Here is a 17,090-nt window from a genome sequence, read left to right on the forward strand (position 1 = left end):
TTTTGAAACTTGTGATTATAAATATGCCATAATATTTATGTGGTTATAAACTTTTGAAACTTGGAGTCTATTATATTCCATAACATTTATATAACTCTAAAATTTTCTCATCAAGAGTAAAATGTTAGTAAGTTTAAGTTAAATTGTTTTCCAATTTAGAAAGCTGACATTAATATTGGAAAAGACTCAAAAATAAATATTGCTAGGTAAATTGGAATAAGAGGAGTAATTAACCTACCATCACAAGTTAAAATTTATTGATAATATAAAAAATATTGTATATAACTTAAATATTACTAGTATATGATAAAGGGGTTGGTAAAGATTTCTCTTTAGCGAATTAATGGTCTATCCTGATCAAGTTAATAATAGAGCTATGATTAATAAATTAAATGAGAAAATCAGGTCATTGCTTCTTTAATGAGTTAGACTGATTGGTTTCCATAGGACCTAAAAGTATAGTAAATACCTGTAGAGTTTGGAGTGTCATTTAATATATGTGATACTCCCTCCATCCCATAATAAGTGTCACCTTAGTCAAAAACACGCATATTAAGAAATCAATAATGCAATGTGAAGTTTACTAAACTACCCTTCAAACAACAACAACAACAACCCAGTGAAATCCCACAACGTGGGGAAACTACCCTTATATAATAAAAATAAATTACTTTTCTCTCTTGATTAGAGCATGCATGGGTAGTCCTTTTGACATTGGGAATTCAACAATACCAAGTTACTATGTGGCTTTTTGTCTTGAATACATAAAGAGTTGGAAAAAACTAGTCAATTTATGTCTTAGTTTCCTCAAGTGACACTTATTATGAGAGAAATGTTTTTGGTTAAGGTGACACTTATTATGGGACGGAGGGAGTATTAAATTTAGTAGTACCAATTAAATTAACATGTCAAATGGATTACTGAAGGAAATTAAAGAGTTCTAAAAGATGATTATGAATGACCCAAAAATCCTCAAATTAAAGTTACAATAAATCATAACCAAATTTTCTAGTTATGTTTATACAGGTCCATTACGTACAATAATATATTAATTTTCACATAATGTTTCAGCCATTGTCGTTAATTTGCTCGTATAGTTCCTCAAAGACTTTTTTCACTTGCATTGGGACATCAATATGGCTTCTTGATGTGTTGCTTGCCTTACGAGTTGCAGAGGCGAATCTAAGATCTAAAATTTATGGGTTCAAAATGAGTTGATCTTATTATAAGGTGTATATATATATATATATATATATATATTTTTTTTTTTTTTTTTGTATATATATGCACACATCTTTCGACTCAAAAGTATTGAACTCACATAATTCTCCTTAGATTCACTTATGAGTCTAATTGTATTGATTCGTGTTGATATTTCACATAATACATATTTTCGACTTGAAAGTAATGAATTCGGTTGACACACAAAATTCTCCCTAGCTAGATGCTACGTCAATTTGTATTGATAGATGTTGATATTTCAAGGCTTCTTCTGATCACATCTTGTGAACTCATTCATGCCTATGGTGTCGGCAATTCTTGTCTCTTTAATCCTGTTGTTTGCAAACATGTACTTTTAGGACTTTAAGTTAGTAAGGATGAATAAACCTATATTACAAAAATCTGAATTTATATGTGAGATGACTAAATGCGCTTACATGAGTGTCAATCAACCGAGCTATCAGGTTTTTGATTAATAATCGGTAGTTTTTGGATTTAGTGCCACCTGATTATAGATCAGATTTTGATGAGATTCTTCACCGACCATATACTACACTAACCTGAATTTGTATGTAAGATGAGTTTATCGGAGTGTCAATCTAAAGACCTACCAGGTTTAAGATTAATAAGCGGTTAATGGGAATTTGGATTTAGTGGTGTCTCTGATGAAAGAACAGATTTTTGAGAGATTCTTCACCGACCATTTATTACACCACCTTGGATTTGTATGCAAGATGAGCTTATAGGATCGTCAATCAACCAAAACTATTACGTCTGTCTGAGATTAATATGGGGAAAAAAACATAAATAGACAGTTTTTGAAAAATTATTACATATACATGGCAACATTAATTGATTATCAATTATGGCAGCTTCTAATATACAGAAATTTTGTTTTTTGGTAATATACAGGAAATTAATCGTGCGTGAATCACGTAAAACCACGGCAGCCAAACGATTCTAGTCTATTTTTAAGCTAGATTTTTCCACAAGACATGAAGTTTAAAGAACTACGTCTCCTAACAGAGCCCTAGTTGGAAGAAGAATCACGTTTGAAAAGCCTCAAGTAATGTTCCTTAATTATAGGCCAGCAATTAATGCTCAACAACTGTTATTATGTTTCATCTCTCTTCTATATAAGAATGATTTTGTTTTAAATGGTGGCTTTACAGTGTATAATTTATTTTTTAGTGCTAAATTGAATATTTGGATAATGATGCACACTTGGATAAATAACTGGTAACATTACAGAAATTTTACATTAACTAATCTAACTAGTAATATACATTATTACACTCATCATATAACTGGTATAATTACTTGTATAATTAGTAATATATATTATTATGCTCAAAATGTATATAATTTATAATACGCATTATTATAATTATACTCATAATATTACTGGTATAATCATTAATATACATTATTATACTCATATTAGTATTGGTATCATTATACTCATAATATTATTGGTATACCCAGTACTATAAATTAGATGTGTATATATTATTATTATTATTATTATTAAAATATTACTGGTATAATTAGTAATAGATATATAATTTATATTTCTAGTATATCCATGGTATAAATTATTTATCTTTGAAATATACCATGCATTTCTGGTGTATGCATGGTATAAACTATTTATATTTGAAATATTCCATGTATGTTTATGGTATAAATGTATTATGGAATTTTTACTCATTGTAGCTTCTTTTAAGACCTAATTATTAATATTAACTACTTTTATTTAATTATATTTAGTAGCTAATTAACTTTTCTAAATTACAATTGGTAGCTATATCAAAAATACATACCCAAATACATATATCTTTTTCCCAATCACTACCCAATCACGATTTTTCATTCCCATTTCAGATTTTTCATTCTTCAAAACCCTAAAAAATCTCTTTCCCCTTCTCTTAATCACCACCACCACGGCCGCGCCTCCCTCTCTCTCTCTCTCTCTCTCTTCTCCCTCTCTCTCTCTCTTCTCCTCTCTCTCTCTCTCTTTTCACTCTATCCGGTGATCGGCGGGTGTTTGAGTGGCCTGAGATGGCGGTGGCGGCGATGGCACTGATCTGGCCGTGTGTATTTTTGGTGTTGGCGGCGATGGCACTGATTTTGAGATGGCAGCGGAGAAGATGACGTGGAGGTGGAGAGATTAGGGTTTTGGTGGTGGTGGAGAGATTAGGGTTTTTGGTGGTGGTGGTGGTGTCTATTAGGGTTTGGTGGTGGTGTTGTCTCAGATTAGGGTTTTGGTGGTGTTGGAGGGATTAGGGTTTTTGGTGGTGGTGGTGTCTCAGATCTGGCCGTGTGTATTTTTTGTATTTTTGTGTGTATTTGTTAAAAGATGAAGCTTCCAAAACAAGATTTTTATCAATCTATGTGTTTCTATATATACAGGCTAAGGCGGCTACGCGATATCCATGTCCTTACACATTCACCGCTCTACTGAATGTAATGGCAGCAGTTCAATGTTTTGTTGTTGCAGTAGTTGTGGAAAGAGACTGGAACGAATGGAAATTGGGGTGGAACATTAGACTTCTTGTTTTTTGAGTGTATTTTCTTAATAGGCAAATACACTGTTTTTGAATGTATCTATCATGTGTTTGAATTTTTTTTGTCTTGTATCCATTCAAATACATGAAAATTTGAATGTATTTTGCTTCATATGTAGTTGGAATGTACACAATGTTTTTGAGATACATCAAAGAAATACATCAAAAAAAGCCACTGAAATATATCAAAAAAAAAAAAAAAAAAAAACTAAAATACATCAAAAAAAAAATCACTGAAATACATCAAAGCAAGAAAAAAAAAATTCACTACAATACATCAAAAAAATAATATTAATATCTAATTTAATAGCTTTACCCTTAAAGGCTAAAATCAAGGATCCTGTTTTTTTTTTCTTACCATGTTCTCATGTATTTGTTGACACGCGAAAACATACACTATTTTGCCAAAATATAGCTACAAGTGGTAATATTTAAAAGGGTAGCTACAAATGGCAGGAAGCTACAATAAGATAGTCATTCGAGTAATTTTACCATATATTATATGACTAATATTCTGGTATAAATGTATATGTTAGCCAATTTATATCTATTATATATAAATATGTATTGGTAGCTCATTTACTTTAGGATCAACTTGATCTCTGCTCAGTCCCTGAAAACTCCAATCAGTGACCTTTACCGTCGATGCAAATTGATAGCAGCTAGTTTATGTTTACATTAAGTTCCAGATCTTGCTCAATAAATAAACCTCAATCCTACTAGAAATAAAATTGCATGTAACTTCAAATTTGTTAAGAAAAGTTCTTTTTGAGCTGTAGATGTATGAGAAGTTCTTTTTGACATTATATATGAAATAAAGAAAAAAGAAAAAAAAAACTCAAAGACCCATTACTAATTAGACACACAGCGAGAGGCTTATTTTTTTTTTTCTTAACCTTAAACCTTGCGTATCCTCTATAACTCTAACCAACCAAGAAGGGAAAATGAAAGAATTAAGGGATGAGTAATAGGAGATGGAGGATATATTGGTTAAAGAAGAGAGATAATTAAAAAATATAGTAGATGTTTATCATTAAAAGAGAGAGATAAATGATGGGTTTATCTCTTAAAATTAGGGATAAATGAAAAAGAAAGAATAAAAGAATATGTTGTAATATAATAAAAGTGCTCTTTTTGAAGAATTTGAAAAGTTATGCTATTTATGTTCTTAATTCTTGTACCATGACTTATGTTGTACCATGACTTATGGTGTAATTTTCTCATTAATATGCGACTAGTGGGAATTTTGGATTTAGTGATCTTTGCCTAATCAAAGACCAGATTTTGGAGAGATTCTTCCTCGGCCATATATTACACCAACCTAAATTTGTAAGCAAAGACAAGTTTATAGGAGTGCCAATCAATCGAGCTATCAAGTATGAGATCAATAAGTGACTAAATGGGATTTCAGGATTTAGTGGTGCTGCCTGGTCAAGGAGCAAATTTTGGAGAGATTCTTCATCGGCCATATATTACACCAACCTGAATTTGCATGTAAGATGAGTTTACAAGAGTGCCTATCAACCGACCTTCCAGGTTTGAGATTAATAAGTTGCCGGTGAGTTTTGTGGATTTAGTGGCGCCGCCTAATAAAAAGTAGATGTTGGCGAGATTCTTCATTAACCATATATTACACCAACCAGCTGAAATTTGATGCAAGATGAGCTCACAAGAGTGCTGATCAACCGAGCCATCAAGTCAGTGGGATTTTTGGGTTTAGTGACCACATAATCAAACAATAAATTTTGGAGAGATTCTTCATCGATCATTTATTACACCAACCTATCTTTGTATGCAAGATGAGTTTATAATAGCGCCAATCAACCGAGCTATCAGGCTCAGATTAATAAGCAGCCGGTGGGATTTCTGGATTTAGTGGCTTACCCTCATCAAAGAGCTAACAGATTTTAGAGAGATTCTTCATCGATCGATCAAATCTAGGGGTCGGTGAATCACAAAAAGGGTGAGGACTTGTGGTAAATAGATGTTAGATCTCCCTATGTATATGTTTTTAATATTGCCACTAAGAAATTGAAACATATTCAATCATGTTTTGGTATGTTGATTGGATTTTTCACTTTTGAATAAGGAGGAGGAGATGATGGCAGTCTAGCTGTAAAATTCCTCCGAGGAAAATCCTCAGTGTCATCAAAACTTTTTTCATTATCGTCTTCAAAATTCTTTGCATAACTGAGTTGATCATAGCTAAAATCCGCCGAGGCATGGTGACGATGTCTACCAAATCGATTCATAATGTTCTTACATTTCCCTTTGATCTCTGGAAAATGATGAAGATGATGTGGAGACTTTTTTAATTTTGAATTCTCATTTGTAGAAGATGATGATGATGATGAAGAGTCATGAGAAATTTGATCTGAAGTAAAAAAACACGAAACGCTTGATGACCTTTTATGTTTAGTAATACTCCTCAATGATGAAGTCTCTTTTTCATTCTCCATTGATATGATGGACAAATTTAAGAGAGATGAAAATTTGTCGATCAATCGAATGAATTACGTTCTATTTCAGATTATTTGGAGTAGACAATATGAATCCTCTGTATTGACATTGTCAAGTGGAGGGTTAATATTTAATGTAGAATGTGACAAATTGCTAAAATATGTTAATACTATAAACATGTCATAAACACTTGGATGACTATACGCAAGTTAAGCATAGAGAAACGTGGAATTTTTTGAGGATGAACTTCACAAAATTTTAATTCAGATATTTTTAATATCATGAATTTCTTTACAAACGTTAGTTTCAACTATATTTTTCCTTTATAGTTGCGACTTACGATGCTTTGCATTTGTTATTTTATCTTATTTCGAAGGGTCAACGTACTTGAATAGCATTTTAAATATTAAAACAAATTAATTAGAGAATTCACTCTTGTTTGTGCATTGGTGTACAGGGTTATTTGACATTAATAACAGAACAACGGAGAAGAACATAATTTTAAACTTGGATCTTATCGGCATGTTATTTTAACTGCTAAAAAAAAAAAAAGAAGAAGAAGTCAAACTTGGAAATAAGTATTGCAAATTTATCAAATGGAAAGAGACTTAATTTCTACATAACTAGTCTTTCGACATAACTACCAATGCCTTTGATGAAGCTCTCTTTAGGAAGCCCCGTGATTTCTAATTTGCTCCAACTCTGTCTCGTGACATCATAACACAAACATAAAGTACCTGACTTTAAGTTCACAATGAAGAGAATATCCCCATTCCTTGATTTGCATAATGATGTGATTTGAAGATGGGATCGTATTCTGGAATATATGCCGTTCCATATTGTGCGAATAATATAACTCTTCCACTGATCTTCTATTTCTAAAATCCACAAATGGATATATCCACTTAATAGATTTTCACAATTTGTGACCGCTAATTTACCCTTCACTTCTATCAGCTTGTAATCAACTACCATGTGATAAGATGCATTCCACAATGCAATAATATTGAATTTTTCAGATTTGATATCAAATCCAGCTATTGCAGGTGTGTTAGCATTAGTAGACCAATAGACAAATTGATAGATAACCCCATTAATGCAAATACCGGGCATTATATGGACAATGTCAGGGGAAATGCTTTGAGTCTCTCTCCATGATTCATCTATGCCTAAAGTTAAAACCCAGTTTTTTCTATACTGAGCATGCTTTGTTGACAAAAGAACTTTGTACTTTTTTTCTCCGGATTCAAAACCTAATGAGTAGTTCTCTTGACAAAAGAACTTTGTACGCCAACAAATATCTTTATTTAGGTTAGGAAGAAATCTTACTTCTCTTGTACTGGGATTGAAAATTGCAGCAGGCTCTACAGATGCTGGTACCCAAATGCAAAATAAACCGTTAACGCAATCCAAACGAGAATATGCAGGGTAGATTTCATCAAAACTAACAATTTGAAGAAGAGCGGCAAAGTCTTTTCCATCTTCCTTTTGCTCAGCCGTGTAAAAAGCTCTGTCTTCATGGAGAAAGAATTTTGTTCCACCAGGACGAGTCCTAGAGCGACATCTATGGATATCGGTAAAATCTGATCTCGAAACAAGAGAATTACAAAATCCGGAAACGCACTTGAAACGCATTAAGGACTTAGCAGGAAGCCATGAAAATATTTCAAAGATTATTTCATGAGGAATTGATACTTCTTTTCTGATAGAATTCATCTTCTTGTCCGTAGTTGAATGTTGAAGGCTGCGGCTGAATTGTTATGCCTTATTAAGTTTTTCAGAAAACCTCTTTTTGCCTCTCCGTTTCCTTCCAATACTTTTATTTCCTTTTGGTTTCTTTATAGTAGGTGAGAACTAGGACACGAAAAAAAAAGAAGACATAATACATAAATAAATCCTTAAACTTGGTCTTATCTGGCAAGTACACCCTCCAACTTTGGGTATGCACAAGTAGGCACCTCAACTTGTATAAAGTTGAACAAGTAAACACAGATGATGACCATTTCCTTTCAATACTGAACGTTCTTTTTATTTTTGGTTTAAGATCCTAAAAACAATATTGCAATAATTCTCTCGACTTTTAACAATAGTAATGTCAACAAGTTCTGCCAATGCGCAAACTAGGAAGATTTTCCAACTATATGTCTAGTGCAAGTAGGCAGAAATAAAACAGAAAGAGGAAGTGCTCAGAAGATCTAAAAGTATATTCGATCATTGTCGATGTATATGACTCTGACCAACAAGGTTGTAATGGAGCAGTAGGTAAATCCTTCATCCTTATCGGAGGTCTCGGATTCGAGCCCTAGGTGCCTTTGTTGGGGAGCACTTTACCCCCCTAATGTGGAACTTTTCAGAGTGAATCCAAATTTAGCCGGACCGCAATGCAAATAGTGAACACTAGGTCAGAAACCAAAGAAAGCATGACACACTTTGAAAATTAGTCAACCAAGAGATTCTTTTAATTTAAAAAATTAAAAAGAGAAAGAAAAAACACGTTTTTGAGAAATTACAAAAAGAAAAAGAAAAAGAAAAGGGAGTAATTAATGTGATGAACTTGGCTAATTCAAATAGTTTGCGTTGAGTCGCTTCTTATAGTTTAATGGAGCAACCCTAATACTTTAGTAGAAGGTGGAGATAGGAGGAGCTACGTTGTTCATCCGAATTTCTTTCATTGAAAAATTATATTGTATATATTTTTATGTGTAAAGTGTTAGGATTTTACGAATAGGTGTGAATGGAAAATGGTCATTTGCACCTCTTCATGGAAAAGGCTTCACACCTCTTCATTCCTTTACTTTGTTGGTATAAATATTAGTCATTTCCTTCAGATTTTACTTACGAAATACTCATTATCTTCTTCTTCTTTCTTCACATCAAATAAAGTTGCCAAAAGGATGACTCTAAAGACACAGGTATAGGATGGGTTAAAGAAGTAAGCCATTTTGTTGTAGCTTGTGGCATCCAGTGGTATTTATCTTTGGTCCATCGGTAGACAACTTTGTTAGGGTTTTTTAGCTCGGTTACCAGTGAACGAACAAACAAATGGATATGGTTGATCCTGCTATGGACATTAAAAGTGAGTTGAAGGGAAAACCATCTCTGTTGTGTAAATATTTATATGCAGGATAGTAATTCAGTACAAGAGTTGAGAGCTGGCAGACAACATAATCTTGAGCTGCTTTATGCCAAAATTCAGTTCGTAATCTGCCAGTACATATATAGCAGCAGAGGTACTGATCTTTTTCTTGCGGAATGATCCAATATGATAGTATTGCGTTCGACATTGCCTTGTTGGTTGGCTATCATCAGTGGTGTTCTTGTAACAGTAACAAGACCATGTTGTGTTTGTAGTATCGGCAATCTTGTGTATGCTATTAAGATACAAATTAATGCAATATCACATGAAAGAAAAAGAGCAAACAGAGATATGTTTCTCGACTGGGTAATGTTCAAAGCCAAACCTCAAATTGACATAAACACACAATTGAGTAATAGAATTCGTTCCAGCGACAACTAAAAAGCTACGAATCGTTAAAAGAATGCCACATTTTCCATCATATATTACATTTTGATTAGGCATAATACATAAACAAGCCCTCAAACTAGGCCTCAGCTGGCAAGTATGCCCTCCGACTTTGATTGTGCACAAGTAAGCACCCCAACTTGTTTCCACTATGTTAGTTGAACACTCCAACCTACAAAATGATTATTTAGACACCTCCAAATTTATGTACCACGTCATTGTCACGTCATCATTTGTGTTTACGTGTTCAACTTTATACAAGTTGAGGAGCCTATTGTCACAGACTCTCAAAGTTGGAGGGCATACTTGCCAGCTGACATCAAGTTTGAGGTGTTTATGTATTATGCCTTTTGATTATATATTCTTTGTTTCAACTTGTCAAACGCCAAACTGCCTACAAAACAAACTAAAGCCTCTACATTGCTAGTCTTTCCACGTATCTATAAATGCCGTTGATGCAGTTTTCCTTAGATAGCCCCTTAATTTCCAATTCTCTGTATTTCTTTCTTGTTACATCATAACACAAACATAAATTATCGTTCACAATGAATGCAATCAGCCCATCACAGTCCGTGCAGAATGATACAATTCTAGTTGTATGTCGTTCTATGCTGAAGGAAAGTGAATGATATGTATCTTCCATTCTCTTTTCCCAGTCTGCTCTAAAATCCACAAGTCGACATATCCACTGAACCATTTTTATAATTTGCGACTGCTAATTTCCCCTTCACCTCTATCAAAGAAAACTTCTATTGCATAATATCATAACTGTATGCATTCCACAATGCAATAATTTCGAATTTTTCAGATTTAACATTAAATGCAGCTATAGCATTTTCGTAATACCTAACAAAACTGATAGATATCTCCACTAATGCAAATACTGGGCTTAATAAACCGAGTAGGAAGGGAATTGTTTTGAGTCTCTCTCCATGCTTTGTCTATGCCTAAAGTGAAAACCCAATGTTTTTTGTACTGTTGTCGGAAATGAAATGTTCTCGAAAGAACTTTGTACTGCTTTTCTTCTGGTTCAAAACCTAATGAATAGTTATACGGACAATATTCTTCATTTAGGTTGAGGAGAAATCTTACTTCTCTTGTACTGTGATTGAAAATTGCAACATATGATGACCCCCAAATGCAAAATAAACCATTAACGCAAACCAACCGAGAATTTGCAGTGGCAAGGTCATTGAGTTCATTAAATCTCTGCATATGAAGAAAGCATGCAGTCTTTTCCTTCTTCTCTTTGCTTAGCAGTGTAGAACTCTGATCTGCTTCCACACAGAAAGAATTTTGTTCCACCAGGACGAGTGATAGAACGACAAGTATGGATATTCACAAAGTCTGATTCCGACACGAGAATTACAAAATTTTGTAACACACTTGAAACACAATAAAGACTCAACATGAAGCCACGAGATATTTCATAGATTATTTGTTGAGGAAGTGATAGAGTTAGTCCCGCAGAATTCATCTTCTTCTCCATTGTTGATTGCTCAAGGCTGACGGCAGAAGTGATTAAATATCTTTAATTTCTTCGTAGCCCTCTTTTTAAGGTATAAAACCTTTTCTATTTAAGGAGAATTAAAGTAAACGTTTCTATTAGGAGAAGGTTGAGCGAAAATTAGTAAATAAGTAATATTTTTTCCTTTTAAAGGTTTGATTGATAGAAAACGTCTCTAAATGTTCAGAATCCTCTTGTAGACATCGAAATTTTATGGCACTCTACAAGATGAGCCCAATATCTGTTAGGGTTTCTCGGAGGCTACTCTATCATAAACCTTACCTCACCCCTATATAAAGGGTGAAAAGGCATCTCGAAAATCCCATATACTTCTCGGGATATTGACAAAGAAATCAAAATGTGGCCGGACTCTTCTTGACAATCAAATACTTCAAGATCCTTTCATGGAGATCAACTAACCACACATATCCAAATCCAAATCTTCCTATGTTCGAGAAAAATACGCTACTAACAACCCTTAGATTAAGGAGAGAGAGAAGAATCAAGAGAATAAATAGAATTGTACCCGCAATATTGTTTATTAATAAAAAAATTCTCGTTTCTTCATATTTTGTTTGTGGTTGCAGTTTATTTTCCGCACATCAAAAATTTATTGCAAACTCCTCTAATCAGTTAAAACAGCAATTTACACACCATAGTAGCAACCATCTTTATAGTATGATTCAGCTATAACATAGCTCTATTTCAAATCAATAGCTTAATCCTTTATTTAGAAGGGATACTACACATATTAACTTGGTAGTTCATATAAGGAGACCATGTACCCTTTAACCCACCGATGTGGACTCTTAACAATAACAGAGTGGAAAATTAACTAAAGCGAAATAATCACGGAGTATTAAACTAACAAAAAATAAAAATTCCTGTTGGTAAATCTTTAAAGAAAAGTAAAAAGTGAAAATTGACATTTTCGAGAGCCATTTAGAAAATTACTGATTTGCAATATTTAAAAAAGGATAAAGAATATTTCAGAAATATGAATATTTCAAAATCTTTGTTGACACCCGATTTTGTCCCTCCTTTATTCCAATTCATTCTTTTGAGCTTCTAATAATTATTAATAAACTAAATATATTATTTTTCGTCCTTACTTTATTACTATTGCTACTACTATATAATTATTGTTAGGAACTGTTACTTTATTAATACCTTGTTTATTGCTACTTATTCATTCACATATTAATAATAAGATATAACCTGTATAATGTTCTTACTTCATTATTGCTTTACTTATATTTTATTAAATTACACCTTATTAATTCTAATGGCTAAATATATACATATATATATGTTCCCTACATAATATTATGTTAATTCAGCCCAAAATCAGTTGGATTGAGGCCCAATATGTGTAAAAACCCAACAAGACAAGACACGTTAGGCCCCTTCCAATTTTTCCCCTAAAAAAAAAGGGCCAAAATTACCCCCAACTTTGAAAAATAGTTCATTCATACCCTTCGTTATACTTTAGGGCCAATTATACCCTTACGATTATACTATGGGTCAATTATACCCTTTAATCAGCTTGTTGCCCGTGGCATCATTAGCCCTTCAAATTATTTTACCCTCAAATAATTTTTTACCTCACTAAAATAACTCAATCCGACTCCGAATTTTTTTTTTTTCTAAAGAAAAATAATACGGAATTATTTTTATATTTTTTTTTTGGAAAAATTATCCGTATTATTTTTGTTGGAAAAATTTTTTGGGTCGGATTGAGTTATTTTAGTGAGCAAAAAATTATTTGAGAGTAAAATAATTTTGAAGGGGATGATGCCACGTGGCAACAAGATTTAAGGGTATAATTGACCCCATAGCATAACCGTAAGGGTATAATTGGCCCTAAAGTATAACTTAAGGGTATGGATGAACTATTTTTCAAAGTTCAGGGGTACTTTGGCCCTTTTCCGAAAACCTAATCTCTCTAACCTTGATATTCCGCTCCAACGTTCTTCCTCTCTCATCCCATTTTTGCACCTATGTCACCGGCGGCTCACCCATAGACAAGTCTTGCCTATCCCGTTTTCGTGCAAAACTTGTCTCTACATCTGCCCACCTATGTGCCTCATTGAAGACTTTCCCGTTCGCTTGCAAGACGCGCTATAATCTCCAAAGACCAAAAGTGGTCGAACCATTTTCGGGTAAGGTCTAGGTCAAATCACGTGAAGATCTGTTAAAAAACATTTTCAATATTCAGATTTAAACGGTTCCATTTTGACTCGTTTTAAAACGCTAGTTGATGCAAATCCCGCCTAAAACTTCGAATATGAGAAAACCCTATTTCGTATCCTATAAATATGAGCATTTTAGAGTCCATAGAGGAGAGGAAAAAAGAGGAAAAAACAGAGATTCTGGCCGACTCTAATCTTCAAAGATTTATTTTCTTCTCTTCCTAAAATTCTACTACTTGTTGCTGTCTTCCTAAAAAACTACTTGAATTCGAGGTCGGAGTTCGTCGAATCCGCAGACCCCTGCCTCAGTTCGCTGCACTCGAAAAAGGTAAATAATCCTTCTTTTAGTTAGTTTAATTTCAGTTTTAGTAGTTTAATAGCACTTACGTGTTCATATATGTTTGTTGTTTTAGTGGGTTTAGTTTCAGTTTAGTGGCTTAGTAGCATTTATGTATGTTTATGTTTTGGTTAGTTTAGTTTCAATTAGTAGTTAATAATATTTATATGTTCATGTCTTAGTTTAGTTTAGTTTCAGTTTAGTAGTTAATAGTATTTATATGTTCATGTCTTAATTTAGTTTAGTTTAGTTTCAGTTTTAGTAGTATTTATATGTTCATATAAGTTCATGTGTGAATGATTATGTTAATAATGTTTGGTTTTAATCTATTGGTATGCTTATAATTAGGGTCTGCTTTGCTTAGTTACATGATACTTTTTGGTTTAGAAAGCATGTTAAGTTAGTTTTCTGTTTATCCTAAGTATGAATGATAGTTCAAATGTTATCGTTAGGGTAAATAACATCATGTTAATTATTGCTGTTTGTTTAAAGCCCAAGAAAGCTTATTATTATGAATGTTATGTTGGTTGTTTAAAATTAAATTGGTCTGTGTTAGTGTGTGCACCTGTAAACATATGATGTGATATCATGTTTTTCTTCAATGTTGGTGATACTAGTTTGGGATTATTCCCTTGTGTTCAAGAGTGGTAGCATAGGTCAGTCTTTGAACTTGTTAACCCCTTTACTGTCAAAATGCATGCCTGTGTTTTACATTACTACCATGTCTTATTCTATGTTGGATCTGTTAGTATTTGTATGGGCTAGTTATTCTTTTTTTTATGTGCTGATTGTATAATATGGCTATATTCAAGTTTTCAAATTGGGATTTAGGTGTGTATATAGGATTTTAAAATATAGGGACATCTATTGACCTTTAAATGTTCACAAGTAACAGCTTATGAGAGTCAACATTTTCTCCTTGTTTAATATTATCAATGGGTATGTTTAAGACATAATCAATCTTTGTCGTACTTAAACTTTCAAATACTGTCACCCCTTAATGATGAAGTGTTATAACCTTTAATTTCTACTTAAAGTCATGTTGACTGCTTAGATATTGAATAAGTAGTTGGTCTTAGTCTATACCTCGGGGTTCCATTACACAATTTATAGTTGTTGTTCCTAGAAATGCCATGCTCTTTGTCCTTTTCATCAATGAAGCATGCCTTCCGCTTACTTGCTGGATCAGTCTACTCCCCTTTAGCTTTTAAATTGGACAAGATAAGAGTAAGTATTTCCTTATCCCCCATTTCTGCTAGATTTTTGTGTGGGCAAACTAATCCATGAATTAATGACATATAGGAGCAGACTTAGTATTTAGTTTAAACCAAAGGAATGATTGTTTGAATTGTCATTAAGAAGTCAGAACTTCTACATGTGACTAAGTTTCCTGCATCTCTTTTTTTTTTAAAAACTAATTAAGCATTAACATTGGTCTAGTCTTGATCACTCATTAAGTGTTTTAAATAATGAAGTTACTGATTAATGGCTTATTTTTTAGTATAATCATACTTCTTTAGTTCAGTAACCTCTTCTTATTCTTGTTGAGTGTTTATTTTCTGTTTATGGCTTTATTTAGGTCCCTTTAGATCATTATTGTGCTCCAAAATTGTGTGTTTGAACTCATGGAAGTGGACTGACATGAGTATTAAATAGCTAGTTGTTTGTTGAACCAAACCTGTTTTTTTTTTTAGTTCAAAATTTGGTCAAAGAATGTATATTAAAATCCAAATATACTATCAAACCTCTATAGTGAAGTTTGATTTCAAATGAGTAAGTTGCTTGTCAAAAGGATAGAAAAGGTTTCAAAGAATAATGCGCGCATTTCATACTGCTTTTGTTAGTAAGAGATGATTTGAATAGGCTCTCTTTTTGGTATTCTTAAAAATGAGGTTTCCAAACGTGAGTTGATAATCATTTTCTCTTAAGATTCAGCTTCAAATCTGTAATGCTACCTAAACTGGTGCTCGTTTATGTGCTTAAAGACAAAATATGTCTTCCTAGGTAATGAGTAATAACTTCTGCAGCTAATGTTACATCTCGTATTTTCGTGCGTTAAGTTGCATCATAGGTTAGTCACATAAGCTCAAAGGACAGGATTATGTTTGAAGTTATAAGTGTTTATGTTATGTTCAACAAGTGATAAGTAAGTGCGCGAAGGTTGGAGGTTAAACGAATCGGAAAAAAAAATAAAATAAGTTTTGCTAAGTTTGGGATGTTGAATAAGTTATACGACCGTATGGAGTTTTGGACATATCCAAGTATGCAAATTAAGAGATCGGTGTATAAAAGTTTTAGGTCACGAAATAATTTCCGCGGACGAAGAGTCATCGCTACAAAGAGACGGTGAACGATCTTTGCTACGAAAGGCCGACTTTGGAGCAACTATATAAAGGGTTTAACCTCATTTTCAATTTCAAGAAACTAGCCCTTAAAAATATTTCCCAAAAATTTAGAGTTCTCAACCTTCCTCAATTAAATTTCAACGCGAGTTAAGTAAAAATCTGATTCGGGTTCGCTCACGTGTATAGTTACGCTTATAATATTGTGTTACGGTGAATTTGTGGCTTGGGATTAAGGTAAGTATTGGAGATATCGCGATTGCGGAAGTAAGGGTATGAATTTTCTCTTTGGTATCATTTAAGGCTTATTTAAGGAGATAAATTTATGGAATAATTATGTAGCGATTTCGTTTGTGGAGGAGTTGGAGAAAATATCATGTGGAGTATTTGATGGAATATTTTGGTGGTCATGAGGTTGTTGTTGTTTCTGTTGTTGTTATTGGTTGTTGATTGTTGGTATTGAGAATTCGGGCTAGGCATATAAATAGGGGAGATGCTGTCCGAATTTCGGCAGACTATGTAGATTAGAGGCTTAAGATAAGAGTGTGAAAATGAGCCTAATGATAATACTAATGGTTGCCTATGTAGATTATGAGATGACGAACGATCCTAAATAAATCGCGCGACAGGAAGCAAGTTCGAAAGTCGGAGAGTAAGCTCCAAAGGTATGTTAAGGCTCGTCTCTTTCTTTCAAAGGCATGATTCCTATGGTACGATTTCATAAATGTTTTCATAACTTTTTTTTGTTTGTTTTTAAAAGTTAGAAGTTTATGACTCCAAGGCATGATTCCTTTCCCGATAATCCATAAATGTTTTCCATAATGCCGTATTTTCCAAACCAGAGATTTATGATTCTGTGAGCTCTTATGATAACTGAAGTATGAACATGTTTTTACGATGATAATGATGATGTCAAAGATGGGAAAATTTTCTAGATGGTT

At 33.2% G+C, this 17,090-nt stretch overlaps 1 protein-coding gene across 1 annotated transcript; it reads right to left on the minus strand.

Moving 5' to 3' along the window:
* Positions 1–6,723: 6,723 nt before the first annotated feature.
* LOC132035161 (putative F-box protein At1g32420) lies at positions 6,724–8,039 on the minus strand. Its single transcript, XM_059425453.1, has one exon. It carries the CDS (start codon positions 7,962–7,964, stop codon positions 6,864–6,866), a length of 1,101 nt encoding a protein of 366 aa, XP_059281436.1. The 5' UTR covers positions 7,965–8,039; the 3' UTR covers positions 6,724–6,863.
* Positions 8,040–17,090: the final 9,051 nt, after the last annotated feature.

The sequence above is a fragment of the Lycium ferocissimum genome, chromosome 10, assembly GCF_029784015.1.
Source record: "Lycium ferocissimum isolate CSIRO_LF1 chromosome 10, AGI_CSIRO_Lferr_CH_V1, whole genome shotgun sequence".
Classification (NCBI taxonomy): Eukaryota; Viridiplantae; Streptophyta; class Magnoliopsida; order Solanales; family Solanaceae; genus Lycium; species Lycium ferocissimum.

Coding starts and splice junctions, on each gene's coding strand:
- LOC132035161 (XM_059425453.1), bottom strand. CDS start 7,964: ATGAATTCTATCAGAAAAGAAGTATCAATTCCTCATGAAATAATCTTT.